Here is a 27,923-nt window from a genome sequence, read left to right as displayed (position 1 = left end):
CCCGTGTCTCTAGAACCCGATGCTACAGGGAGGTCTAGGCAGCCACCCCAGGCTGGGCAGAGGGGTGCGACCGCAGGCGTAGCCCGGGCTTGGCCACGGAGGGCGGGCCCCGAGGGAGACAGGAACGGAGAGGGGGTGAAGTGGTCTGGGCTTGAGAGGAGAGACCCCTGGCTTGAGCCTGAGCTGGCTGTCCCTGTGACCTTGGCCGCGCCCCTGGCCCGATCCCCCGGGACCTTCTTCCTTGCTCAGTGCCACATCACCGCCAGTCATTCTCAGCTCTGCCAAAAACCATGTCCTTCAGAAGCCCCTGGGTCAGGACCTTAACACTTTAAACTCCTTGGAAGGTCCTTAAATGCTAAGAAAATATACTTTTGCTTCCCTGAATTAACGGTTTGAAGCCTGGCACAGAAACACCTCGCTTCAGCCAACCGGCAGCCAGAGGTCAACAGGACACTGGGCTGCCCCCGTGCAAAATGCTCATTTAGTGGTAGTATTTTAAATACATACAAAATAGTCATTTAACTTCACCTTTTAAAAAACCCACTACTCTGCCACGCCCTTCCAGACACGGGGCAAGGTGAAGGTGGAAGAAGTCACGTTTGACACATTGGGAAGTTTCTTCTGAGATGAGGGAAGTGGGGGGTGGGAGTCAAGGCCACCAGCCGCCAACCCATCCCTGACCCGTCCCTGTCCCGTCCCGACCCAACCAGCTTTCGACCAGATTGGTGGGTATGAGCAGCTGGCGGCAGCCTACGCCCAGGCCATCCCGTCCAGGACCATTGCCAACACGACCTGCCACCTGCCCCGTGCAGACGCCATGCACATGTTCCGAGACGCCTACACCGCGGATCTCCCGTGGACCGGGATGACCTTCGGCCTGACCATCATGGCCACCTGGTACTGGTGCACTGACCAGGTGAGTGTCCACGTCACCGCCTGCTACCTTCTTGCCTTCCAGGGTGGGCTCTGGAGGGTCTGGTGGTCCATGTGCCAATCTGCGGTGTGGCCCCGGGACCTGCACGGTGAGCCTGGGCTTCTGTGGAGGCCGCGGACAACCTGGATCCCGGCCTGGGGACAGGTGCTAAGGGTCCTTGTGGTCCCGGGGGGGCTGGACCCTCCGTTTTGAATCAGACAAGGCCCACTGGCTGCCGCCCGTCCTGGCCTTCAAGTGCTTCGACTGGGACAGTTTGGAGTACGGGATTCCGAAAGGGCTCGGGTGCACTTTGGTGGCCCTGCTGTCAGTTAGGAGACTGGCATTTTGGGCCAGCCTTGGGCTCCCAACGTCTGGCGGTGTGGGGGGCACCAGGCTGCCCTTGGCCTGCCAGTAATGGGAACCCGCTTTCCTGGTAGAGCTCTGGGCGCTCTCAGCAGCGGGGCTGTACCGCGGAGGTCCTAGGGTCCTCAAAAGCCGTGGGAAGCCATCATTATCCCCGGTCCCCAAGGCAGAGACTCCATACCGGTGGCCCTGGGAAAGAGAGAACAGACAGAGTGACATCATACAGGGCAGGGCTCTCACTGGGCAGGCTGCAGCCCCCACAGCCAGCATGTCTCCTGGCCCTGCCTCTCACTAGCTGCTGGGCCCGGGCAAGTGTGTTGTGTTACTTTGTGCCTCTGTTTCCCCATGGGTCATATGGGAATAATTTCGCCTTTTGTGGCTGTAGTAAGGCAGCTCCTGCTCCTCCTCAATGCCCCCGCTCCAGCCTCCGTCATCTGTAAACGGGCTGGACCAGGTCTCCGGAGGCGGTGGCTGACCTGGGCCCGAAGTTCTGGTGCGTGCAGTGGGGGGGTCTTCCCTTGGAGTGTGGCTCTAGTCCTCTCCGAGTGGTGGATGCACCAGGTGACCTCTGACAGCCTCTTGCCCTCCCTGGGTGGAAGCAGACATGCCCGGAAGGCCTCGGGCAGCTCCAGGCAGCGCTCAGGTGGGCGAAGGCCTCGCGGGCACAGGCCTGATGGCTGAGCCTTGGACCCAAGGCCCCGAGGGCCCCACCGAAGGAGCAAGGCAGCGAGGTCAGTGAGGACAGCTCCCTGTGGGGGCAGGTCTGGGAGGTACACTCACAGTGAGGGACGTCTCCCAGGGCCATGGCTGCCTGTCCAGCAGGGGAGCGCCCGGAGGACCTCCCTCCCTCGCACAGCGGGTGCCTCAGTGTGCGTTTCCTGGTAGGCTCTCCCTGGGCTGCAACAGCAGGAAGCGATCCACATTGGGAGGCTTCAGAAACCCTGGGAGGCTGGGCCTCAGTTTCCCCAATTGTAAGGTGGGGTTCCCCAGATTCCCATGTCGGCCTTGCCTCACACGTGATTTCACAGCAGGTATTTGTCAGCTGCCCTGGGAGGGCTGCGGGCGGGCCTGGTGAGTGAGGGTGGGCTGGAGGCTGGCTGTGGGGGCGCGCTAGGGGGGCCGTGCCCCTCACCCTGGGCACCTCTCGTTTCCTCCCCACTTAGCACTGGCACGTCTGGGCGGGACAGCATTCAGATTTCCCCAGGAAGGCCAAGTGGGCCAGGCTCAAAGGCAGGGCTGAATGGGCCTCTCTGCCCGGAAAAGAGGGCCACACAGGGAGGCTGAGGGGGGGACACCGCTGCCCCCAGTGCAGCCACAACCTTCCCTCTCAGCCTCCTTGTGCTTCGTCTGGTCTCTGCGGGCAGCCGGGCCTGGGGCCAGAGCACCCACAAGGCAGTCCCACCTGTCTGGTCCTGCTCTGCTGTGACCCTTGGGCAGGGACTCTGCAGGGCACCCAGAGGGCTAACTCCACTCAGCCCCAGGCCAGGATGCCCCGTCCGGAGGCCCAGTCTGGTCAGCACCAGGGGGCAGCTCTGTGTGCGAGGACCCTGAGTACATCTCCTTGTCTTCTCCAGACTTCCCTCCACCTCCCTGCTCACCCACAATGCACAGGTGGCCCGCTTGTCATCAGAAACAAACAAAACCCATCAAAGAGGGGGCCTGATGGGCCCCGAGCCTCAGCTTCTCCACAGCAGAACGGATAGTAAAACCAGCCCAGCCTGCCTCCCAGGGGCCGCCGAGGGCACGGGCTGCAATAATGTAACCCAGAGCTCAGGGTCTGGGGAAATGCTTCTCCTCTCCCATGAGGGGCAGTCCTGAGCTCTTATAATCACAGCCCATCCGTGCGGAAGGGTCTACAGGGAACCGTGTCTGGCCCCCTCCTTGTCCAGACAGGGAAACTGAGGTCCAAAGTGAGGCAAGGATTTGTCCCCAAGTCACCGAAAGCTGGTGGAGAAGCAGGACTGACAGTTTGTCCTGCATGTCTGTGCTGCCCCCGCCGGCACCCTGGGATGCCAGGGTCACCGAGAGCCACACATCCGAGGGAAAGCTGGGAGCTCACTGTCCCACTAGCACGTTTGGAACGTAGCTACCACACAGATAACTCCTGCCCTGAACTGCTGGCCATGACTGCCAGCGCAGCAAAGGGGAAACTTGAGCCCAGCGCTGCGGCGCGCTGGAGGGCACCGAGGTACGGACATGACGGGGCTGAGCCATAGGTGAATTATACATCTCAGGAGAGTTATCTAAAAGAAAAGTTTTGCTTTTTTAGACGTAGAATCATGTCAGAGTTGGGACGGACGGCAGATGCCATCAGTTCCCATTCTACAGACCTGGACACGGAGGCCCCGCTAGGCTCCGCCCAGGGCTACCTGGGAGCTGCCCCCGGGGGGCTCTAGCCCCTCCCCTTCCTAACAGCAGGCCTCCCCAGACCCCAGGTCTGAAATCTCCTGACCCCTGCCAGCGACAGAACAGTTGGTGCCAGTGCCGCCTCCGGGCACATGCGTGAGCTTCCCAGCTCTCTCACAAGGTGCAGGCGATGGGAGAGTCCCCTGATGCCGCTCCACCCAGGGTCTCCTCCAGCCCTGCCGAGGGCTGGGTGCCAGGCCGGCAGGAACCACACCTTCCCTACTCACCAGCTGGGGAGACTGAGTCCCTGGAATGAGAGCCCCTTGCTCCCAGTTCTGCTTCTGGGGGGACCACCAGGTGTCAGGCTTGGGCTTTGGTTGTCTCAGGTGGGTCTGGCACTAGAGGGACAGCATCTTATGCCACTCCCTGAGGCTCACCAGGGAGGAGTCCTGCCACAGGCGCCCCTGACGGGGGCTGGGACTCACCCCCTTCACGTGCCCCCAGGTGATCGTGCAGCGGTCGCTGTCTGCCCGGGACCTGAACCACGCCAAAGCGGGCTCCATCCTGGCCAGCTACCTCAAGATGCTGCCTATGGGCCTGATCATCATGCCGGGCATGATCAGCCGTGCGCTGTTCCCAGGTAGGGCCGGCGCCGGGGGCTGTGCTGGGGCTGTGCTGGGGCTGCAAGCATTGCCAGGGGGAGGCAAAGGACGAATGTGAGCTGTCTCCTGGCCTGGGGGAGCAGGCAGCAGGATGGTCCTGGGGACCACAACAAAAGGGACAATGAAAGGGACGGCTTGGCCTAAGGCCCAAACAAGGACCACTAACTGCTAGGTACTTTGGGGGTGCGAACAAATTGCCACTGCCATTTCCTCATCTGAAAACTAGGCATTGACTTTCCATAACACCACGGGTCTGAAACCTCTGCGTGTGCTAAGCACGTCCATTCAGCTCCCAGTGGCTGGCACGGGCTGCCTTTGGGGGACACTGGGGCCGAGGTCTCCAGCACTGCCACACATGTGGCCCTGGGTGGTTCCTATCCACTTCCACCCCCTATTCATCAGTGTCCCCATCTGTACAAGGGTCTGAGCGAGGGACGAGGGAGCCCAGCAGATGGCTGCTCTGGGAGCTCAGGCCCAGGGAAAGGGGCTCCCGGACCCCTGGTGCGAAGGGACCCCCCCCAACCCACCTGTGCCTCCTTGTCCGCAGAGTGCAAGGCCTGCGTCTTCCTCAGAGGCCCCGCTTCTCCTCTCTCCCGCCCCTGGGCCCTCGGGGAGCCACACAGGTGATCACCAAAGGTCCTGCGGGTCATGTTGGGGGCACTCAGCTGTCGGCGGGGAGGCTGGGCCTGCCCATTGGCTACCTGCTCTGAGTGGCGCCTCCGGAGAGGGGCCTGGCATCCCCTCCGCTCGCAACACTCATCTGACACAGAGGAGGCCACTGAGGGCCGCCGGGGGCCATGGCCACGGCCAGAGCTGCCCGAGAGGCTGTCCTGGTCACTGAGGGTCACGTAGTCATCGTCGTCTTCCTCCTCCTCCTGATCTAGCCCGTTGGGGATCACTACCCCCTGGCCATCAGGGTCATCCTGGGTCATAGACAGGGGTGGCTGGGGCAGGGCCTGGCCTGGGCCTGGTGTCCTGTGCCGGGACACCTCCTCGTCTGGGCTCTCTGGGGCCCAGCCAACACCGTGGCCGTCCTGGGCAAGCACATCTGCCACAGGGACTGTCCGGGGCTTGGGCACAGGGGGCTGTGGCTTGGGGTCCTCCTCGGGGAGGCCGTTCTTGGCTGAGACATTGTGTTGGAGGGTGCTGGGTTCTGGTTCCTGGCTCTGCCTCCACAGCTGGGCCCCGGCCTGGGACGTGTCTCGGATCTTGATTCGGTTTATCTGGCTGGGCTGAGGGTTCCAGATGTTGGGGTCGATGATATTGATGTAGCCCAGGATGTCACTGCCCGGCTCGGGGTCCGGCTCCACCCACGTGGGCAGGTATTCGAACATGTTGGCACGTTCCAGGTTGAGCAGCCCTGGGTGGATGGGCAGGGGCGGCTCGAGCGCGTCTGCCGGCTGCTCGGCCAGGGCTGGGCCCCGCAGTCCCGGGGGCTTCCTGACCTCCTGCTTCTCCGAGGAGACCTTAGCGATCTCCTCAGCGCTCTTAGCTTTGACTAGCGCATACTTGGGGTTGACAAGCTTCTTGGCCACAGTGCCGGAGGGCACCAGAGGGACCACGGGGGGCAGCACGATGGGCTCAGGCTCGGGCTCCTTCTCCATGGGGATGCCCTTGAGGCTGACGCCGTGCGACGTGAGGTACAGCTCCTGGAACTGCCGGTCAAATGTCTCCACCACCTGGCCAGACAGCACGGAGATCACGTTCCGGTCTGTCCTCGCGGCTGACCATGTGAAGCTGTAACACAAGGCAAGGGGGCTGTCTAGTCGGGCAAGTGGGGCCCCAGGTCCCCCTGCAGCGGGCGTCCGAGAGCCACCAGGCACCCCACAAGCTGCTGTTCACCAGGCTGTGGCTAAGCCTGGAAGGGACTGAGAAGTGAGGGGGACAGGGGACGGGGCACAAGCCTTGGGGCCAGACCTGACTCTGGGTCCTCAGACAAGTCTCAGACACCACGCCTTCCCTCGCCTGCATAAAATAGCACAGCACTGCTTCCTCTGGGGGCCACAAGGCCCAGAGCAGCCTGGATACCTGGTGTCTTTGTCACCACCCACATTCTGAGTGGCAGTGCCCACCCCACCAGTCCCCTACAGGGCAGGGCTCACAGAGCTGGGCCACGGTCGTCCTCATCCTGCCTGGCCTGGCCCCGAGAGTGGCCTTCAGAGTGACCGCTCTATGGACCTAGGAAGACACAGCCTGGCCTGGCCCACACCCCACCTCCAGGCTGGAACAAGCCTCCCAGACAGAAGCCCTCCCCTGCCTGCTTCGGGAGACAGGTGAGTGGTGTGCGGGTGTGCCCAGCCCAGCTCACACTTCAGCAGTTTTGGGACCAATGAACCGGAATAACCAGGGTGTCATAAGGCAGGATTAAGGGCAGAAACCAGTTGGGATCCAGAGCCACCTCTCCCCCTAGCCCCTAGAAAGCAGGGAGTCACCTGTAGGAGCCACAGACGGCTCGATCTCCATCCACGAACATGAACTTCTGTGCCAGGGCTCCCTTGAACTTGGTGGCTGACCGCGTGAAGAACTCTGTTCCCCCGCTGCTTCGTACCCTGAGATTCTATGTTGGGGATTGAGAAACAGAATCACATGGCCACAGCCCTGGCCACACAGAGGGGAGGCCCAGCAATCTCTGCCCAGGGCTTCAGGGGGCTTTAGGGGTGGCCTGGCTGGGGAAGGATAAGGTGGTCAGGCCTAGAGAATGGTGGTGTGTGTGGGATCTGCAGGGCCAGGACCCAGGGGGGGCAGTGCAGGGATGGGAAGCTGGCGGGGGGGGGGGGGGTGCTGGTGCTGAAGGGCAGGTGCAGAAGGGTCTGGGCCTCGCCCGAGGGTGCCCGCAGAGCCGCAAGCAGGACAAGACCCTGCTGTCAGGCCAGTCTGGGGAAACACTGCTACAGGAAGTGGGGCTGCTGCAGGTCTTGAGCAGGAGGGAGACGTGGACACAGTTCAGAGACCCCAGTGGTGCCTGGGACCAGGAGCAGCTCAGTAAACGGTCCAATCCCACTCCTGTGGGGCTTGTGCTGTCTGGCTCCAGAGCAAGCCAGAGGCCCTGGGAGACCATGGGAGGGGGCGCTGAGACCCAGAGACAGGAGAGGGGGTCTCCCAGGAGTCACAAGCAGTGCCTCAAGTCCAATACCAGGCCACACCCGCCCTTCTCTGGACTCCAGCCATGAAGAGCCCTTTCGCCCTGGTTCGAAGTCTAAGGTATCTGTGAGCTGGGCACTGCTCAGTGGCAGGGCTGCCCCCACCCCCAGAAGGAGACTCTAACTCTGAGGGAGGGCAGGACAAGCCCCGAGACCCAGGAGAGGAGGGGATGGCTGGCGGCACCCCAGCCCTCAGGCCTGGAAGGAGCTGTGGGCTCACTATGTAAGCAGTGCCCCCCAGGGCTTTAGAAACACACTGCTGTGTCCCCCACCCCCACCCTTTAGGGTCCCTGTGGGTGGGCTGGGAACTTCACTGTCAACATGAGCCCCAACATGAGCCCTAGGAATCTAACCTGCCCAGAGCAGGAACTCCCTGAAGGGCACCCCCAGGGTCTGCTTTTCAGGCCCCTGCCAGCTTTAGGCCCTGGGCTATTTCACCTTCTGGGACTTCTGCTGTCCCCCTCAACCGCTCCCTGGCCTCAGCTTACTGCCTGCCCACTCGGTCTATGTTCCCTGACCCCTGCTGAGGTCCCTAGCAGCAGACAGCGATGACTGACCAGGACACCACACTGGTGGTGATGAAGAATGGCTGCACCTGGGAGAGGCTGGCCTGTGAAGACAGGGATGAGGGACCAAAGTCAGGGTTAGCGTTGCAAGTACAGGAACACAAAGGCCTGGCGACCAGAGCAGCAGTTTGTTTTAAGACACATGAGGACTTCAGCGGAGAGTGGGCAATGGAGAAGAGTTCAGCTGGGGGCGCTGACAGACCCTACAGCTGCTCAAGGGCCTGGCTCGGCCCTGGGGGAAGCGGGAGCCATGGGAGAATTCAGAGCAGGGAGTCATGAAGTTAGAGCCGCACCTTGGAAGAGGGTGGCATCCAGCAGAGGACATGTGAATGAAGTGGGGCAGAGGACAAGGAAGGGGCTGCTGTGGGCGAGGGAGGGGGGCCTGAGTCAGGGCGGGGGCCACATGGAGAGGAGAACAGGTCTGAAAGCCAGAGTCTGCCCGCCACTCCTGTGCACAGCCTCCCGGTGCTCCTGCTGGCCATCCTTTCTGTGACAGGCCGCAGACCCCGCTGCTCGGAGGCCGGGGGCAGGTCACGGGTGCCCACCTGGCTGTGAGGTGCACAGTGGCTCTGCTTGAAAGGCCAGCCCCCGCTGCCCCCAGGTGGCCTGTCTGCACACAGCGCATAGCCAGCTCAGCAGGAAGCTGGCTGCAGCCCAGGACAATTAGTGCTCGTGACTTTGCACCTAACACAGAGCAAGCTCAGGACCAGAACTCGGGGCAGAGAGCCTGGAGGCAGTACAAGCCCTTCCTTGTCATCTGGGCCCGACCACAGCCAGCTCCACGGCTCCTGTGGGCTCCTGGCCCAGCGTTCTGTGTGCTGGGCCAAAGGCCCCTCCTTGGTCTCACTTCCCCTCTCCCCAGTGTCTGTCCCCACCCACCCCAAACCCTGTCCTGCTGGAGGGCTCAGAGGTCGCCACCTACATCTCAGAGAGACTCAACTCCGCATCAGAGGCACCAGATTTGCTGTGTGGCTCGAAGCAAGTCTCTGGCCCTCCCTGGGCCTCAGTCTCCTTGTCTGCACCTGGGAACTGGCCTCAAATCTAAGGCCTATTAGCCCTGGGGCTAAGCAGCAGGTGGGACCTCCTAGCAGTGGCCATGCCCCTCCCCCGCCTCCTATCAGCTCCCAGGCCTGTTTTCCCGGGTGCGCCCCACCCCACGGGGCCTGGCCCAGATGAGGTAATGTCTCAGGAGTCAGGGCTTAGGTGAGCAGTAGAGACTTCCACAAAGCTGCATTGTCTCTGAGCCCCATGACACCCCTGGCAGAACACAGCGTGCGAGGCAGGACACCGGGGAGAACAGCCACTGGGCTGGCCCAAGTGGGGTGCCCTGCGCAAGTCCTTGTATCTGTGGAGCCTCAGTTTTCTCATGCCTGCCAGTGGCCGTGGTGGGTTCCTGAGAGTACATCAGGGGACGATGGCCAGGCAGCACGTCACCTGCGCCGAGGGCAGCTCTGCCCCAAGCGTGGAGGGGGCAGGGTGGGGTGGGCACTGGGGATGGGGCAAAACTGCAACCCTCTGCCCCACACCCCCCACCAGGGCTCCTGTGCTCGTACAGAGATGTACCTTGACCAGGTACTAAGTCCCCAGACTTCAGCCTCGACCGATGGCAGGCAGACAGGACAAGCCCACCCCACTGTGGGTGGGTCGGGGTGGGTCAGGGCGTTCTTGAGCTCCAGTCAGACAGGGCTCCAGTCCTGGTGCCAACCAAACACCAATCAGGCCTCTCTATGCCTCAGTTTCCTCATCCGTGCAATGGGCCTCCCCACTCTTTCACTGCAGGGCTGCTAGGAGGGCTGACTGGACCCATAGTGAATGGAGGTCGGGACGGGTGCTTCATAAATACAAGGTGACCACAAAGGACCAGAAATTCTCTTGAGTGGCATGGACTCAGGTTCAGGGGAGCCAGGACTGAGCTGTCCATGAGGGCCAGGTGGGCTCAGAGGGCAGGAGTGACTTGCCCTTAGTGTCCCAGTGGGTGGGGTCCAGCCCCTGGGCCTGAGGACAGACTCCAGCTATACCGTGGTGGCTCTTTCGCCCCCACCCTTTGCAGGGGCCTGCTGCCATCTCCTGGGCCTGAGGAGGAGTGGGGGGCCCAGAGATACATCCTGACCAGGCCTGGCCAGTGACAGCAAGATCGAGTGCAGGAGAAGAGGGCCCACGTCCCCATGTGCTGGGTGCCTGGCCAGCCCCTGCTCTCTCCTGGAGAGCCTGTTTCACTCTGTGACAGGGGAGGAGCCAGTGCTCACCCTGGCCATCACCTGGCCGTTGCGGAGCTGGGGTGGGAAGCACCTCTGTGAACCCTTGGGGTGGGGGGACTGGCAGGACTGTGCCAGCTCAGCTCCAAAACTTTGCTGGAGGGATGCCCAGCTCTTCCCTTAGGCTGGGTTGCTCAGCCTCAGCGCTGCTGATATTCTGAGCAATGCTCTGTTGTGGGGCTGTCCTGTGCATCATAGGTATTTACCAACATCCTGGCCTCTACCCACCAGATGCCAACAGTACCATCCCAGTCGAGACCATTAAAAATGTCTCCAGATGCTGCCCAGTGTCCCAAGCCAGCAAACCCCTCTGTCTGAGAAGCACTGCCCCACTCCTGACCCATCACAGATGCAGGCCGGATCAGAGACGCCAGCAGGGGGAGGGAGGGGGCCCTTGGACACCAGCAGGAAGCTGCCTGTCCAGCACAGAACCTGAGCTGCAGGCTGAGCCCTTGCACCCTCCCGAGCACCTTCCCACGGCCGTCTGGGCTGGGGTTTCTTCACTCATCAGAGCTGGGTCCAGCCTTTGCCCAGTGGCTGCTGGTTTTTCCAGCTTGTCTGCACAGAGCCAACTGGCTCTTCGGCTCAGTCAGCATCACACGGCTACCATCCCGTCCTGGGCTAGGAGGCCCGGCCCGCCTCCCACTGGCTCTGGGGCACCCCTTGGCACCCAGTGTCACCCCCAGTCACCCCCAAACGTGGCCTGGCCCTGGACCCTGCGGAGGGTGAGAGCGCTGGGTCTTCTTCGGAAGGCCTCTTCCTGTTTGCAGTATAGGGCCACCGTCCCACATTCTCTGCCTGAGGCCCGTCAGGGGCCAGGTGCTGCAGAGGCTGTGAACCTCATTCCTGGGGAGGTGCTCATGCGTGCCGTCCTGAAAACCAGGAGGGCAGCCATGTCCAGAACGTACTGGTCTGAGCACAAAGCTCAGGAGGCAGGAGATGCGAGGCGCTGCCTGGAGCAGGCGCAGGCCCAGGTGCCCGTGCATGAGGGTGGTCCCTGGCTGGACCATGGCTCAAAGGAGGCAGGGAAGCCCCTTGGCACTCAGACCAGAGCTTGGGTCTCCTGGGAGGGGCTGTGCCTGTCCTCAACCAAAGACAGGATGGGAGGGGAGCTCATTACTGAGTGTCCTGCCCCCACGGGGCCTCCTTCACTCTTCACAGCAGCCCTGCCCATTTTTAGACAAGAAAACTGAGGCCCAGAAAGACTCAACGTCTCTGTCCAAGGCTACAGTGCAGCCGGCAGAGCTGGGGCTCAGGCCTGGTTCCTGGTGTAGCCCCTAGACTGGCACCTGACACTGCCGTGGTCACAAGTATGACCCCACACGTGCAACTTGTACCCTGGGCCTGTAGGATCTGAGGGCAGGTTGAAGCAAAGCCGGCTGAGGGCGAGCCCAGGATTCCCGGCGAAGGAAGTACTCCCAAGACAGGTCCGGGCCCAGCCGGCCCGCGGGCAGGGAGGTGGGCCGTGTGGGCAGGCCCCAGACAAGGTGACACTTGGCCAGGGCTGGGCCCATAGGAGCCTCTGGCCACCAGCCCAGGCTGTTGAGGGCGCGGGCTTAGAGGGAAGGATGAGCAGGCCGGGGTCACACGTTCCGTATCGTGAAGGCACCAGCTCCTGGACGTATCACACTGCAGTCCCTGCCGCCTTCCCGAGTGCAAGGAGGTGGCTAGCGGGCAGGCTGGAGCGGGGACCCCCGGGCGGGCTGCCTCTCCTGCGCCCTCACTGCAGCTTCACTTTCCAGCGGCGCATGGGGGAGCAGGCCTCGTCCCCACACCCCGTCCTCTGCCCCAGGGCCGGGGTTTATAATTTCTGTTATTACCAGAAGCTGTGTAACTCCCCTTAGCTCATAGAGCACTTTCATAACCACTGTCTCCTCTCATTTCCTCCTCAAACGACCCTATGAAGCATCACCATAGCAATGAGGTGCTGGAGGCTCAGAGAGGTGAGGCCGTGCGCCCAAGGCCCACGGTGGCCCCACGGGCAGGCGCAGCCCCCGTCAGGGATGCCAGGCACCAGGGCTCGGTGAGCCCACATCCATGCTGACTTCCTGCTGCTGGCTTTTAGCTTCAGCCCAACCTGGAGGCCAAGGACACGGAGGCCAGTCCCGGCGTCCCGCAGGCCGCGGGTTCCCGCCTGTCCTGTGGTAACCTAGTACGGGGGGCCTTGAGGCCCCTTCTGGCTCTGGCATTCCACATTCCCACAAAGCTATGGGGCGGCGCCAGATCCTAAGGCCCCCAAACCCACTGGGGCGTGAGGGGCAGGGCAGGGCAGGCGGGTGGGTGGTGCGGGCCCAGCCTTACAGGGAGGGAGCTGTTTAGCCTCTGGGCCAAGTTCTCAGCGCAGTTCTACCTGCCTGCCACGTCTGGGCGCTCCAGTCACTCTGAACGTGCCAAACACTGTGAGGAGACTTGAATTTGGGGGCTGGGTGACGGACAGGGGCTGAGCGTTCAGCTGCAGGTTCAGGCCCCGGCTCCGCGTGGACAGGTGTACTCCTGCCTCAGCGTCACACGCTATGAATGCGAGCGGCTAAGGAAGGTGACGTGTGTAAAACGCAGCACCCCTGGGCGTGTGGCAGGGGCGCAGTGGGGCCGTGCCTATCTGGTCGTGGTCTGGACAGAGAGCCCTGAAGCTCTCTGACCTGCTGCCCGCAGGGCCAGGGCCAATGTAGCCCGACACGTTCCAGACCTCTCCAGAAAGAGCTGACTGCCCGGGACTCGGTCCTCAGTGCTAATTACACAGCAGGCGGTATGGCAAGGGCGCCTGGGGCTTGGGTCAGCCCACCAAAGAGACCACACAAAAATGTCCCAACAGCTAGAGACTCGCCATGCGGAGAGCTCACGCCCATTGAAAAGGCGCGGCTGGGGTGGGGGGCGTACTTGACAGACGCCAGCAATTACAGGCACAGGTGCCCAGCCCCTTATTAACCAGCCTGGCGTCTCGCCCGCTCCTGGGATTGTGTTCAGATCACAGACCTAAAGCCCGAGGAAGTCTGATGTGTCGGAGGCCATTCTCAGCCAGAGGTCTTTGGCGCTGGCCCCAGTCCCCTCTCTCACTTCCTAGCCGTGAATGATGCCTGGGCAGCGGTGCCTCCATTTCCTCACCTGTAAAATGGGGGCAGCTGGGTATTCACGTGGCGTAAACGAGTTAGCCATGCAAAGTGCCAGGAAGCACTAGCTGGTTTTATGCACACTGATCTATACTCTCTGCCTGAGGGATGGGCTGCACAGAACAGGTGCCAAGGGATGTCGGGGTGGAAGGAGGGCTCCCTCTGTCCCCAAGCAAAGTGCCAAATGCCAGGGTGTCTGTGCAGGGGAGGCCCGCCACACTGGCTTACATGCCCCTCTGCTGGACCAATGAGGGCCTGGAGCCCAGAGTGGGTAGGGGATGTGCTCAAGGACACACAGCAAAGCAGTGCTAACAATCAGGCCCATCGTGACCCTGCATGGCTGCTCCATGGTGTCCCCCCACATGGCCAGTTCGGCTCTGCTCTGATACCTCAAATCCACTTTAACTCTGCAGCTATCAGGGAAGCCTTCCCTGACCTCAGCCCAAGGGAGCTTCCTCTGTCGGAGCCACATCCTAAAACTTATGTGTGGGCATTATAGACATAGATTTTGGCTTAATCTCAAGGAAGAACTTCCTGGGGGTCAGAGCTCTCCAGATACCAGATGTGAACTGCTGGAGCCAGGGTAGTGAGCACCCTGTCCCTGGAGGTGTGTAAGCAAAGACAGGTAACCAGCATGGCATGGGCTGCTTTGAAAGGAAGGACATGTGATATAGCACCCTTACATGGGTTCTGGCACCTGGCCAGCAGGCCCTTAATCAATGTTTATCTTATCTCCCACTGTTGGAGATACTTAGTGCCCTGTCCCTTGGGGCATTGAAGCAGAGGCTAGGGGACTGCCTGACAGGAGGCTCCCAGGGTGACTGAACTCTGTGTGCCTGGCACAGGGCTGTCTCTAGCGGGCAGGTGCAGTGTGTCTGTTGAGAGCAAGTTGGCCATCACGACCAGCTGGCTCACCTTGAGGTGTCCCGGGTGCATGCGGGCCCGCTCACACATGTGCAGGAAGTACTTGACGTTGCTCTCGTCCAAGATGATGTACACGGCCACCTTCCTTTTGAAGCCAGCATCCAGCAGGTCCTTAAAGATGTCTACGTCGGTGAACATGTCCATGACCACAGCTATCACCTGGGCAGAGGAAGAGGCACCAGGGCCATCAGGCAGGACACACAGCCCGCCCACACCTGACACCCTCTCTGGGTGCTGCTCCAGCCCTGCTCCCCGAAGCCTCAGGCCTGGGACTGGGAAGTGCCAGGCTGGGTGCCTAGGCTCAGCATGCCACACTTAGACACAAGTCTCAGTCAGCAGCACACAGCGGGCTATGCAGCAGCAGGGAGGTGAGGAGAAGCTCTGCTCCCCTAACACAGACTCCAGGAGACCATGTGCTGGCCCCTGGCAGGTGAGGTGTGAGGGAGGGAAGGAGAGAAAGCCGCATGGGAGGCCGGAAGCAGTTGGCTCTCAAAGGTCCTGGAGCCAGACAGGGGCTGCGTCCTGAGGGTCTCCTTCCAGCCAGGGGCCCTGTTTCAGCCTGTTCCTGGGTTATATTGCTGAGTGCGCCACCCACTACCCAGGGATGCTGAGATGGACCAGATGTGTCAACAGCCAGGAGTCAGGGTGCAGCTGGTGCGGCCGCTCACGGAGGTCGCCCACGTGTCCCTGGGTTGCTGTGGACTTTGGCAGGCTCCCTTGCTGCCCAAACCTGTACATGTGCTCCTCCTGTCGTTGGACAACCTCTGCCCACAACAGCTTCCCTCCACCTTCTTGGGCTTGGCCCAGGGCAGAGCCCCAGGGGTCAAGGTGCACCTACCTACCCACAACCGAGGACAGGGCAGTGTGGAAAAGTCTGCTGGCCTCAGGGGTGGCCAGCAGGCGCTTGCACCTGGGGAGGCTCAGCGCCCATTAGGCACTAGCCTCCGGTCTCCCATCCCGCCCGGCAACAAAGGGGACCACGGCAGACAGGTTCAGTGCTGCCGGCCCAGGCTGGCGCCCCTGCCCTGTCCTAGGTCTGAGGACCTCCTGGAACAGCCTTACCAAGAAGCAGGGGACATGCTCTGGGTCACACATCAAACTGGTGACACTCAGGCTAGAACCCACCCAGGCCTATCAGGGAGTCAAGCCTACCCCCACCCCCAGCAAGAGGAGGCCTGGCAGGCTCCCCCCGCTGGGATCCGCAGACCCAGGGCAACAGGGAGGCAGCCGGGGCCTGCCAGCGGTGAGGCTGCACAATCCAGCGAGTGCACCAGGCTGGCTCTTCGGGGGCCTCAGGCCCTGGCCCTGTCACAGACATGGTCTCTGTGTGACCCTGAGCAAGACAGCTAGCTTTTGTCATCAGGACGAGAAAGTGCCCAGCTTTCTCGTCTGTACGACGGGTCCCGTGGAGCTGAGACAGCCAGCGTCCCCACGACTATGCCCAGGGTCCTCTCTGTCCCCAGGAGACAACTGCTCTGGCTTGGAGCCAGGGGCATGCAGATGTTGGCACTAGATTCAGGCAGGGGCTCCTGCCCGAGAAGCCGTTTGAGGACAGGCCAGAGATCGCTAGGTGAGTAGGCGGTGAGGGCCCACGTGGCTCCTATGCCAGGGCTGAGTGAATGCACGCGGCCTTGGCTTCACCAGTGGAGTGATGAGGCCCTGAGGAGGGTGGGTGGCAGCAGACACTTCCCATCTGGGACCCCACAGCCCCAAAGCCCCGCCAGCCCTGGGACCTCGTTGGATGAGCCACTGCTACAGGCCAGCAGGCTCACGTGCCACCCTGGGAAGGCACAGCCAACGTGCCTCTCCCTGGAGCAGCCACCCCCATCTCTTTGCCCTCGTCCCCATCCATCAGATGGTTCAGGCTTGGTTCCAGGCCCTGCCCACCACGGCAGATGGGGGCTTGCCCTGGGCTGGGGCTGGGGGACGTGCCCCAGCAGGACCCGTTCCATGTCCGTCCTTCCCCACGTCACCCTCTGGCAGACAGGGTGCCTGATCCAGGGCCCATCTGCTGTTGGGCTGGATCTGTTGGGGCCTGCTCCCCACCATGGGTCCCTCAGGGGTCCCGGGGCTGAGAGCTGCTCTCTCCAGGCACAGAGCCTGGTGCCAGGGGAGGTCAAAGGAGGACCTGTAACAGGTGCCAGCTAAGGCTGGGGGTGGAGGGGTGCTTGGCGCTCCCCATGGAGGCCCCACAGCGTGCTCAGTCAGAGCCCGGAGGCTCTCGGCAGCCTGAGCCTGCACACACTTCACTGTTCTGTACATGGGAAAGCTGGGGCCAGAGACTTGAGATTGGAACCCAGGGTTCCACACCCCAACCTGGAGCGCCTTCTGCCCTAGAGAGCACAGGCTAGTGCCAGGCCTTGGGCTGCAGGAGGGTTTCAATGACGCCAGCAACAGCTGCCTGTTCAGTCCACAGCCGTGCTGCAAGCAGCGGTCCTTCTCACCTCACACATGAGGAAACTGAGGCACAGAAGGGCTCCCCACTCCCTGGCCCGGGGCCGTGTGAGCTCATCAAGGGCAGGGCCTGTCTGGGCCCAGCTAAGAAGGGGACCCTCAGTTTGCCGTCTGCCACAGGGGCGTTGGCCTGGCCCATTCAGTCCGTCAGGTCGCACAGCGAAGGCTGGAGCACAAAGCTACCGGCCCTGCCTGGAGGTAAACACCAGCCACTTCCTGTGGCCCAGCCCACGTGTTCCCCACGGAGGGCCAGGGCAAGGCGAGGGCCAAAGCCACAGGAAAGACAGAGGCCAGGCTGGGCTGGGAGCCTGCCCCGCCCGACGCGTGCTAGAAACCACAGGGTGAGAGGCGGGTGGCCTGGGTCCCAGCACCGAAGCTCGCTCCTTGTGACCACAGGAACTGGCAGCATTCCTGGAGGAGGGGGTGGCAGGCATGTGCACACTCTGTCCTCTAGGCCTGGTGTCGCCGCGGAGCCGACGGTGCAGCTTCAGCCCCACAGCCCTGAACCTGTACAGATCACGCAGGCCAATCCCCAAGGGAAGGAGGGAGCAGGTGGTCCCCGAGTCTTAGTCACAGGAAAGCCTCCCCTCAAAGATGCAGCCACAGAATAGGGAGGGGCCAAACACCATAGAAATACACTGGTTCCCAACACAGCAGCAGGGTGAAGGCTGGAGGATGCCTGGGGTGGGGGTGGGGCTGTGCCAGGGCTGGAGTGGAGGGGACATCGCAGGGGCTGGTGTCAGCGCCAGGCTTGGCTCCTCGTACCCTCTCTTCTCGCGATGAGGTGGGAGTTGTGCCCTGTGTGCGAGCACCCCCCCCCCCTTTCCCTGCTGCAGGCTGGTCACCCAGCAGACCCACATCCTGCCTCCCATTGGGTCCAAAGGCCCCATCCCCTCCATGTGGCCAGGGCCGCTCTCAGGTCTCCCCAGCGCCCATCCATCTCCCTGAAGCATCCGTGAAGGGGGTGAACACCACTGTGGCCCAGAGGGGAGGGGCCCAATCCCAGGTCTCACCTGGGACATGGGTATCTGCCCCAGGCCCCGACGGCCCACCACGAGCACCTCCCTCACCCAGATGGTTACCAGAGGAGGAGGGGGACTCAGGCAAGAAGGGCAGTGTCTGAGCACAATGGAGCAGCAACTCCCCACCTGTGGCCACCGCCCCAACAGACAGGGCCTGAGGCCTGCTGCCAGCACTGGTGGCATGGCCCAGGGGCACTGAGTGAGTGCCCCACCACCACCCCCAGGCCCTAGCAGCAGTCTGACCCCTGGCAAGGACAGAGCGGGACCCGGGCTGGAGCCACGGGCTCCAGGCCTTGGTATGACATTGGGTGAGCATGTCCCTCTGAGTCTCAGTTTCCTCATCTATAAAGTGGGGACAGTTGGTGTGCTGCCCAAGGCCATCCCTGCCAGGGGTTCCCCAACTCCCTGTGCCTTTCCCGGTGGTGGTGTGGCTCCAGACTATCCCCCTGGGTGGGTACGTGGTGACTGTGGGCATGTGCATCCATTCCCTCAGGAAGTTGTAATAGCTCCTTGCATGGCTGGAGCAGCCCCAGGCCTGCTCAGCAGACAGCAGCTGTCGCTCTCCTGCGTCCTGCTCCTCATGCCAGCCTGAGGCTGCTCCCCAGACCCCCATCGCCCTCCGGAGTGGACAGCCCGAGATCTCAGCCGCCGCCTCCCGCTCCCCTCTGCACCAGCTTGGAAAGACAAAGGGCACGCTGTGGGCAGTCCAAAGGGTGGAGACAATGGCCATCAACCACAGGGTTCAACCTCCACTTCCAGCCACAACAGCAGAACGAAGCCTGCACTTACCCTCGCCCTAACAGTAAAAACCCGGCAGAATCTATGAAGTCAGAACCTGCAGGCAGCACAGCCAACACGCGCTCCCTGGGAAGAGGGAACAGGGAGGCGCGCTCCCTCTAGGCCGCGCTCGGAGGTGCCTGAGCTGAGCAACCAGGGCATGCCCGGGATTTGCAGGGCACATACGAGACAGGAGTGGGCTGCACAGAACCAAGGCCGGAGATGGCAGAGGGTGCCCTCGAGCCTGCAACGGGTGACGGCACAGCACGTGCACAGTAGGGAACCATGGAGACTGGGGCAGTCGCAGGCTCACACAGGAGCAGGGCCCACAGGTGAGCCCCTAGGAGGACACTGCCCAAGGCTTGCCGGACTTTTTCTGTCAAGGCCAGAAAGTAACAACTTCAGGGTGTTAGAGCAGAGGACGGCCACAGAGGTGCAGGAGCACGTGCATGTGCCTGTGCCCATCCCTGCGGCAGCGGCAGCGGCAGCGGGCCAGGCTTGGTCCAAACTGTGCCGACTCCCACACTGGACTAATGGCGCTGGTCCCACTTAACAGAGCTCAACAGCAAACTCCCAAGTGTTCAACTGTTTCCAAGCAACTTCACTGCATCCCAGAGCAAAGCTCCAAATACTTAAAGGAAAAAAAATCAAGCTTCAGCACTCCACAAAGTAAAACCATCTGCTAGCCAATAAAACATACATAAACAGAAAAATAATGACCCTCATGAGAAGAAAATATCTATCAATCAAAACTAACCCAGAATGGACACAGATGTTAGAATGGGCATCTGGAGACATGAAGACAGTTATAACTGTATTCTATATGTGCAAAAAGTGACTTAGAGACAGGGGAGATATATTTTTTTCTAACTCCAACTTGAACTTCAAGAGGTGAAACAATTCAACATTTAAGATGCAAGATACCCAGGACAGGACTCACAGCAGATTCCACACTAAGGAGGAAAGATCAGTGAACTTGAAGACATCAAGAGAGCAACGCAGAACAACACGCAGAGAAAGAGGCTGAAAAACCAGGAAGAGCTTCACTTCAAAGGTCTAATATGAGCGTCATTAGAGCCTCAGAGGTACCAAAGCAGAGGGTGGGGGTGGAGGTGGGGGGAGACGAAAATCATTGCAAAACTAATGGCCATAAAGCATTTCCACGTTTGATGAGAACTATACATCACAAGCTAAGGAAGTTCAATGAACTCCAAGCAGACGGGACCAAGAAAACTATGCCAAAGCAGCTCACAACCACGTCACTTAAAATCAGTGATGAAGAGAAAATCTTAAAGGCAGCCAGACGAGAAGAGACCATTCATTGCACACTGAGGAGCAAAGGTTTCTCCTCGGAATCAGCACAAGCCTGAGGACACCAGAGCAACATCTTGAAGGTCCTGATGGGAAAACTATTGACCTAGATTCCACACCCAGTACAAGAGGGACTGAGTCCCACATTCCAGGGCTGGAATCCCTCAGCAGACCTACACCACAGTCACTGTACAGATGAAGCGGCTGAGGCCCCAGGGGACTGCAGCTGCTCCCTAGAGGATGTCCAGCACCTCCCACCACCACCACCACCGGGGGCCTGAAAGAGACAGGAATTACTGCTATCCTGCCCCCAACCCCATTCTCTGTGGGAGGGCGGGGGCAGACCTGGCTGTGGTACCTCCGTTTCCCATGTTCTTGTCATGGACCTGCACTCTGAAAGGCCAGGAAGGTTCTCCAAGCACTGAGGATGCTCCCCAGGCAGTGTCTCCGCCCAGCCCCCAACTCCTGGTGCTCTCCAAGCCAGTTTGCCCATCTGCTGGCTCCAGAGACCTGCCACCGAGTTAAGTCCAGCCTCCCTGGTAGACAGGGAGCAAGCCTGTGATGACAGTAACAAGCCATGGCCAGCTTGCGGACGCTCGTAAAGGAACGAAGAGGGGCAGTGATGACCACTCACACTTCCCAGGGGGGTCGCTGTTGGCAGGTGGCAGGGGCCTCCTGCTCCCAGGCTCCTCTCTCAGTGGGGGATCCCGTGTATATTGTAGCTGTGACTCCACCCACTGCCTCCCAGAGCCACCCCAGGTACAGAAATGAAGCTCCGACCGTCAGTGCTGCCCAGAGGGTACATGCCTCGGGGCCTCTGGGCTCTGCCCCCTTCCCTGGTGGCCTGTGCTGAGCGCCACTTCACTTGTAGCCTCAGTTCTTCTTCCTGGGGACATTGGGGTTTGGGGTGGACGACCTGCGGTCTCTCCCCTCCAACATTCATTAGCTCTGGCATCTTTTCTGCCCTCTGGACGATTAAGACAGAAGCCTCATTAGGGCCAATTAAAGGCGACAGAGAGCGCCGCATGGCTGAAGCAGGATGGGGTTAGGAAGCACATACTTGTCCCGCCCAGAGCCCTCTCACGAGGCGGCCCGGCTCAGGAATGCTGCAGAGACAGGAGTGGGCAGAGTGTGGGGACGGCCACCAGGTGCCCAGGGATGTGCCCTTCGGATAAGACCAGAGGACAAGCTGCCCCACTTCCCACCAGGCCTGCAGGTGCAGGATCCAGCCAGCCAGACCCCCACCACTGTCAGCGAATGGTGCACAGTGAGGATTTTCAGACTGGAAAATTGCAGAATCATGCGTTCAAAAGCCTTTAAAACCTTAGCTTCTCCAGGGTCCAAGAGTGACACTGTGGATTCATGGAGCACCCCAACCCCCCAGGAAGGCAGGCTGAGAAGACTTGCCCAAGGTCACACCGCAAGCCAGGGAGGAGGCCCCGAGCCACCTGATGCCCACATCCCCGCTATGGCACTCCTCCAAGCCCCCGCTTGGACTCCTCTAGGCCAGAGAGCTCACCCCTTCCCCACCCAGGCTTCTCCCAGAGAGAGGTGGCAGGGGAGGGGTGAGGATAAGGTACAGGGAAGGAGGGAAGGGAACTGGCATTTCCTGAATGCCACCTCCACGCCAGACGCCACACCGAGTGCTTTCATACCCCTTCCTCCGACCCAAATTCCACGACTGAGGCAGCGGCATCATCACCACGGCACCAGGGCAGCCTGGCTAGATGACAGCAGAGCTGGGGGTCAAGCCTGGGTCTGCGTCGTGACGGAGTGAGGTCGGTCCTTCCACAGCCCCACGTGGCATTTAACCTGGGAAGGCGCCTGAGCCTGGGGGTCACTTGGACCCCACAAGGGAGGCTGTGCAGCCCACCTGGGCCAGGGCCTGCCGGGTTACGGGGTGTGGTCCTGGTGCGTTCAGCGTCCAGTGGGTGCTCATGACTGCTACTGCCTTAAGACAAGTGCCCAATCTCCATTTTACAGATGAAGAAACTGAGGCCCGAGGTCATGGAGCAAGGAAGTAGCTGAGCTGGGCAGGTGAGGCAGGGACTTCTGAGAATACCAGCTTCCAGCTGCTGGCCCCGGGGGAGAGACCCTTGGCTTCAAGGTGAGCCCATCAAACCAGGGAGACTCGGGTTCTGTGGAGCCCAGTGCAGGCTGGCTGGCCACACCGAGGAGTGTGGTACGACCCGCGGTAGGCCATGGCCTGCTCTGAGCCTCAGTGCCCTGACCTGTGATGGGAGCATGATGACAGGCCCCACCTCACAAGGTCGAGGGAGGGCAATGCCTGCAGGGGTGAGGCTGCCTGCCCAGTGCTCGGGAGCTCCTAGCTCTCCCCAAACTCTCAAGTAAGATGCAAACGCATTGGGTAGGAAGCCTGTGCAAAAGACAGGAGCCAACAGCTGGGATTGCTATCAGATGGTTCCCAGGTGGCAGGTGAGGGCCCTGGGCCCTGGGCTGGGAATCGCCAGAAGCAGCAGGAAGCAGCTCCCTGCATGTGCTGTGTGTTCCTGGGACAGCTGACTGGGCCACCCAGGGGTCTCCTGAGGTGTTGCAGCTGCCCTGGTGTTGCCCAGCTCAGGGACAGAGCGAGCCTTCCGTCCTGGTGTGCAGGCATCCACGGTGGCCTTGGGTCCCCCCGCCCTCTCCACGCCAGTCCTGGTGTGCTGCCCCTCACGGACAGCCCAGTGTTGGGGAGCCTGATGGGGATAAGGAGAAACACTTTTCCTGTCCTGAGCCGAACTGGAGAAAGGCAGCGAGGCTCCGGTGCTCCCAGGAGGGCCTGGCTCAGGAAGAACAGCCAAGATGCGGCCTCTCCCCGGGGAAGGGGGCGGAGCCTGCAGACCGGGGTTCAGGGCCCAGATCCTTCAGTTATCAGCTCTGTGACCGGAGGGGAGTCATTCGCCCTTGCCGCCCTACTTGGCCTCAGCTTTCTCGTCTGCACACCTACTTTGTGGAGTTGCTGGGAGAACTACAGTGTAGGTCAAGTGCCCACTCAGCACCTGGCACACAGCTGATGCTCAGTGAATGCCTCATTACAGCACTTTTATTCTCCTGGAGCTAAGTCATCAGCAGGACTTCAACATGTGATGTGGGGCCTGGTAGAAAACATAGGGGCTTCATGAGGCACTGAGAAACCTGGCTCGTGTCCCTTCCTGCCAGGTGGCCCTGCCCCTGGGTCTCTGTTCCCAAGCCCTGGCCTGCCTGGCATGAAATCAGGTTCTAGGCTAGCCACGGCCACTCATCCTCCCTCAGTTTCCTCATCAGTACAGCACTTGCCCCTGCCCCTGGGGCCTCCACGCAGGCTGCCGGGCTGCTAAAGGGGTCCGACCAGGGGCCTGGTCCCGTGGGGCAGCGGGAGGACTCCCACCTTCACCCTCCCTGACCCAGTCCAGCCTCGTCCCTGTCTCACAGAGGCTGCAGCCAAGTGAGCCCGGAGCTCATCCCTCCTGGGCATGACGCTACAGGCCCGCCCTCTGGAATGCAGCTGGAACCCCAGAGCAGGGTTTTTCCAGATAAACCCCTGGCTCTGGGGGTAGGGGGATGGGCAGGCAGATAACCATCCACCTTTGAAAGCGGGAGCCCACTGGCTGCCGTGACTCAGTGGCAGCAGCCCAGCCCCGGGGCCCTGGGGGAAGGGGGCCCATGCTCTGGCCAGGCAGCTAGACAGTGGGATCCCCGTTCTAGGCCTGCACTGGTACCAAGGGTGAGAGGGAGAGTCGAGGCGAGGGGAAAAGAAGTGACTCATGGGGAGAGAGACGGTAGGAAGGGCTCGCAGGCGGGCGGCCAGGCGAAGGGCTCTGTCAGCATTTGTCAGCACCCGTTGGCGTCCCGGCCCAGCCCCGCGGAGCCTGGGGAGCAGTCGGAGCAGGAGCAGGGAGGCGGGATGGTTGCGGTAGCTGGGGTGAGCTGCCCCTCCCTGCCCTGTCCTGGAGGCCGAGGGCAGCACAGGCCTGATCGCCCCCTCACCCAGGAAGTACCAGGTGACCTTTGAGAGCCTCAGTTTCTACATCTGAAAAGTGGGGAGCTGGCACTACCTGAGATTATAAAGTGCCTCGCACCCAATAAACAGTAGTCATTGTTATTGCAGGTGGCTTACGCACACAGCTATGTTGGCCCCGGGTCCCAGGGCGGATATGACAGGGAAGCAGACGGGCTGGTGCGGTGGGGTGTGAACAACTACCTTCTCTGTGCCTCAGTGTCCCCGTCTGGAGGGTGAGGCACTTGGCCTCATTGCCTGACTCCTCTTCTTTGGCCTCTGAGCCTCTCTGCTGTCTAAAAGGGTGTCAGTCTCTGCAAGGAGTCCCCATTCTTAGAGGGACAAAAGCAGGGGGCAATGCTGCACTGACCGTGGTACCACATAGATCGGGTTCAGACCTGAGATGGACTTCTTCCTGGTTATGTCACCTCAGACAGGTGACGTCTGTAACCTTGTGGGGCTTTATGGGGAGCAAATAAAGTTACAGAGGGACTGTGGAGTGGCTGGCTCTCAGGCCTGGCCGTGGAGGGGAGCGGAGGCCGCGCTGAGGGCCCAGCCTAGCCCCAGGCACCTCTATCTGGCCCCATCACTGGGCCAGGCCGTCTGTCTTTCTGTCTGGGGGAGATTAGGCTCTGGCTGTCCCCATGCCAAGCTGCAGTCTGGTGTCTGCCTCCTTCCTACTCCTGGTGCAGGGGAGAGGAAAGACGAGAGGGAACCCTGGCACAGCAGGTCAAGTTTCCATGACCTCAGTTCCCTGGTTTTGAAAAGGGAGTTGAGGCTGGATAATGGATCCCAACAGGCCCTCCCAGGGGACTGGGTTCCGTGGCCTCGGGTCAGGCACCTGCGTCAGCAGCACCTTGCTAATCCACAGCAGGTGCAGGAGGGGCTATTCAGCCTGGGAACTAGGAGGGTCCCTTTCTCCTCCCCGCCCTCCTCCTCCAATGCTTCCTCACTCCGGTCACCCAACTCCATCTTCGCAACAGCCAAAGACGCAGCTTTTACCCTCACCAGCTCCACCCTACAGACCAGAAACCAAAGCCCCGAGGCTGCTGTGGACAGGCTGAGAGCCAGGCTCCCTGACACAGGCTGCCGGCCTCGGCTACCCCTCAGAGACAGAAACTCCACCTTTCTGGAAACCTGAGTTGTGGCCAGGTTTCCTCAGCCCCGATTCACTTCTGGTTTCTTTGCCCACGAGCTCCCCCAAGTCCAGTCTATTAGCCAGGATTGTCCTCAAAGTCAGTGTTCAGGTCTTGTGAAATGTGCGGCCCCCCTGGGCCTGGAACAGTGAAGCGGGGAGACTGCACTAGGAACACCTCCTCCACCACACAAGGCCAGGACAGACGTTGTTGATCACTCTCTGCTCTCTGCTGAGCCCAGACCTGGCCTCAGAGTCCTTCTCAACGCAGCTAGCCTGGCAGGCTTTACCAGACACGTCAAGGATGCACTTTAAACCATGGAAAAGGCACTTCCCACTCAGCAGAAAGATGCATCGCTCAACGTCCTGGCTGTGCAGCAATGGCCTGGCTGTCCCCCAAGGCGGTGAGCCCCTCTCCGCATCTGTGCCAGTGTGTCAGCTGAGTGCGGCTACCCCCACCAGGGACACTGCACAGCTCGGCACGGGTAGGGGAGGGGAGGTCAATGCTTGAGGTCCTTTCCAGCAGTGACATTCAACCCCAGTGGACAGCCCTCAGCTGAACTCCCTCTGCTCCCACCCATGAAGACCAAGCCACCCCTCCCCCCACATCCCTGGCTGAAAGGCTCTGCCATTACAAAGCTCATGAAGAGGTTCAGAGAGGATGAGCAACTGGCTCGCAGCTGCCCAGCACACCCGGGAGACAGACCTCCAGACCAGCCTCAGGTGAGCTCAGGAGACACCCCAGCCTCCATGACTACTCCCCCACCCAACAAAAGCAGCATGGTATGTATGAGAGCGCCATTGCTCAGGGGCAAATCAGAGCCGCCCCCAGGGACAGTGAGAGGAAGCCACAAAATTCCTCCCCACCCCACCGCACAGTAGCACCTTCTCCTGGGAAACCTGCTCACCAGGCCTCTGGAAACCAGAAAGACCCTCCATCCCAACCCGAGGCAGCAGCCCACTGTTACCTGCCAGAGGACCCAGGCACCCTGTCCCTCTCCAAAGAATGAGGAACCCCCACGGAAGCAGGAAGGAAGGCAGCCAGGAGACCCACAGGGGACTCTGGTGGGCTCTCTGTGCTCGGAGGAAGTGCTCACTGGGGTGGGAGACGCTGGTAAGGGGGATAGGCCCACAGGGCCAACCTCCTCCCGGGGACGCCCACCAGTGGCCTGCTCACCTTCTGCGCCTGGCTGATCATCTTGCGCACCACCTCTTTGATGTGGGCCTGCCCATCGAGGGGGGGCTGCATGTAGACGCTGGCCCGGGTCACACCGCGGTAGGCGATGGTGTCAGGCCAGCCCAGGTCCAGCTGTGGGATGGAGCGGTCTGACTTCTGCGGCCAGTACTCCAGCGAGGGTGGGGGCTCTGCCTCTGTGGGGACTCTTCCTGCCCCACTGGCCTCCTCACCGTCCCCAACTCCATTGTCCTCTGGCCCCTGGGGGCAGCCTGAGTCCCGAGGGTCCTGGGAGCCCGGGTCGTACACCTCAATGGTCTCCAGGATGCGCCTGAGCTCCAGCTCAGAGAGGAAGTCGCGGATGTTCTCCCGATTGAGCACCTCGTAGAAGGCCTCGCGGCCGTGGGCCACCAGGGCCTCCAGCGCCAGGCGCTGCTCCTCACTGTAGAAGAACTCAGGCTTGGACTCGCTGGAGCGCCAATTGACGTGGCTGTTGTCCAGACATTGCACCTGGGAGAAGGCCATGGTGCCACCTGCCCAGGGCGTCTGCCGGGGTGGACAGGAGGCAGCAGCTCAGCAACGTGGGATCCTAATGCCAGCCGGGCTGGGACACAGTGCACTCTGGGCCTCAGGCTGCCTCTGCTGTCTGCCCACAAGGAGCCTGGAGGAGAGACAAGGGAAACGCGGAGTCAGGTTAGGGCACAGAACTGGGGCGCCAGGGCAGGGCTGAGAAATAGGGGGACACCCCAGGGCCTGGTGTCCTGTATCTGTAGGGGACAGGGCACTCACACCCCAGAAGATTTCTGGAGCTGCCTGAAGTTCTAGGCTACTTCTGAGGGACCCAGGGCTGACAGGGAACTTCCCAGAAGTTTCCAGTAGCAGGAAGCAGGAGACTGAAATCATGCTGACATTGGCCCTGCCTGCTCAGGGACGCCCGCACGCCGAGGGCTTCCGGGAAGGGTGAAGGGTCTTAAAAGTCCCGGGACGCCAGGATGGGCAATCCAAGGGGCCTGCCCGGAGGTGGCTCCGGGAAGCGCGGCTGGCAGGCGGCGGCGCCCGCAGTGAGGGCGCCGGCGCCGGGATCGGGGGTTTGGGCCAGGACTCCCTTACCAGGTGATCGCGGGCGAGTCGAAGGGCCGGCGAGGAAGCCTTGAGGGAGGAGCGGTGCGCACAGGCTGTGGCAGGCCGGTGACTAAATGCCACCCCGCCCACCCTGCCGCCACCTGAGGTCACGTGCGCCCTGGGGGCGGGGCCGGAAACTGATTCACGCCGCCAGGGGACACAGACCTGCCTCCTCCGCTGAGCTGCTCCGAGTCCCAGGTGGCCGAATTGTGAAAAGCTCAGGGACCAAAGTTCAAATGCACCTGAACACTTCGCGCAGAGAGGGTCAGTGTTCTTCCTGGGGTCACACAGCAAGTGAACAGCCCTGGCTCTCCCCCATGCCCAGTGCCCGGCCTGTGTCGCCTCCCAGCTGCCATGAAGTCCACGGACAGGCCCAGCTGTCCCGCTGTGGACGTGGAGTTGGGTTACTAGGCTGGGCGTCCCCAAGCAGAGCGCCATCGGACCCAACCTTAGGAGCCTCCACAGAGCTTGATGTGGACCGCGCCGGTACCCAGTTCTTAGTGAGGAACCCTGCTCCCTGCTGGGAGGGGTCCCCCTCCCTCACGACTGGCGCTGCTTCATGAGTAGCGTCTCACCTGCGGTGGGGAGAGCCAGCGAGGGGCCCAGCGTCCCTGGGACCCCGGTTATGGGAGGTGTGGGGACCACATCTGAAAACAGGCTGCCAGGGGAGGGA

The 27,923-nt window shown here is 61.4% G+C and overlaps 2 protein-coding genes across 2 annotated transcripts in view; one reads left to right on the top strand and one right to left on the bottom strand.

The window, feature by feature from the left end:
• Nucleotides 1-27,923, top strand: part of SLC5A10 (solute carrier family 5 member 10) — a 62,695-nt gene that overhangs the window by 14,890 nt on the left and 19,882 nt on the right. The window contains exons 8-9 of the mRNA XM_090257783.1: nt 711-916; nt 4,127-4,262. Of these exons, the coding sequence (XP_090113909.1) occupies nt 711-916; nt 4,127-4,262 (342 nt within the window). The remainder of the gene's footprint in view (nt 1-710; nt 917-4,126; nt 4,263-27,923) is intronic.
• SACK1G (scaffolding CK1 anchoring protein G) lies at nt 460-27,326 on the bottom strand. Its single transcript, XM_090257781.1, has 6 exons — nt 27,239-27,326; nt 26,132-26,789; nt 14,268-14,435; nt 6,717-6,841; nt 4,812-6,021; nt 460-1,465 (listed from the first exon to the last, which is right to left on the bottom strand). Exons 2-6 carry the CDS (start codon nt 26,651-26,653, stop codon nt 1,082-1,084), a joined length of 2,409 nt encoding a protein of 802 aa, XP_090113907.1. The 5' UTR covers nt 26,654-26,789; nt 27,239-27,326; the 3' UTR covers nt 460-1,081.

The sequence above is a fragment of the Furipterus horrens genome, unplaced genomic scaffold (genome assembly GCF_987537825.1).
Source record: "Furipterus horrens unplaced genomic scaffold, mFurHor1.1.pri manual_scaffold_11, whole genome shotgun sequence".
Lineage (NCBI taxonomy): Eukaryota > Metazoa > Chordata > Mammalia > Chiroptera > Furipteridae > Furipterus > Furipterus horrens.
This window is presented reverse-complemented; position numbering and strand designations above follow the sequence as displayed.

Coding starts and splice junctions, on each gene's coding strand:
- SACK1G (XM_090257781.1), bottom strand. CDS start 26,653: ATGGCCTTCTCCCAGGTGCAATGTCTGGACAACAGCCACGTCAATTGG. Junction 14,436..26,131: donor TGATCAGCCAGGCGCAGAAG/GTGAGCAGGCCA, acceptor TCCTCTGCCCAG/GTGATAGCTGTGGTCATGGA. Junction 6,022..6,716: donor GCCGTCTGTGGCTCCTACAG/GTGACTCCCTGC, acceptor CTTGTGTTACAG/CTTCACATGGTCAGCCGCGA.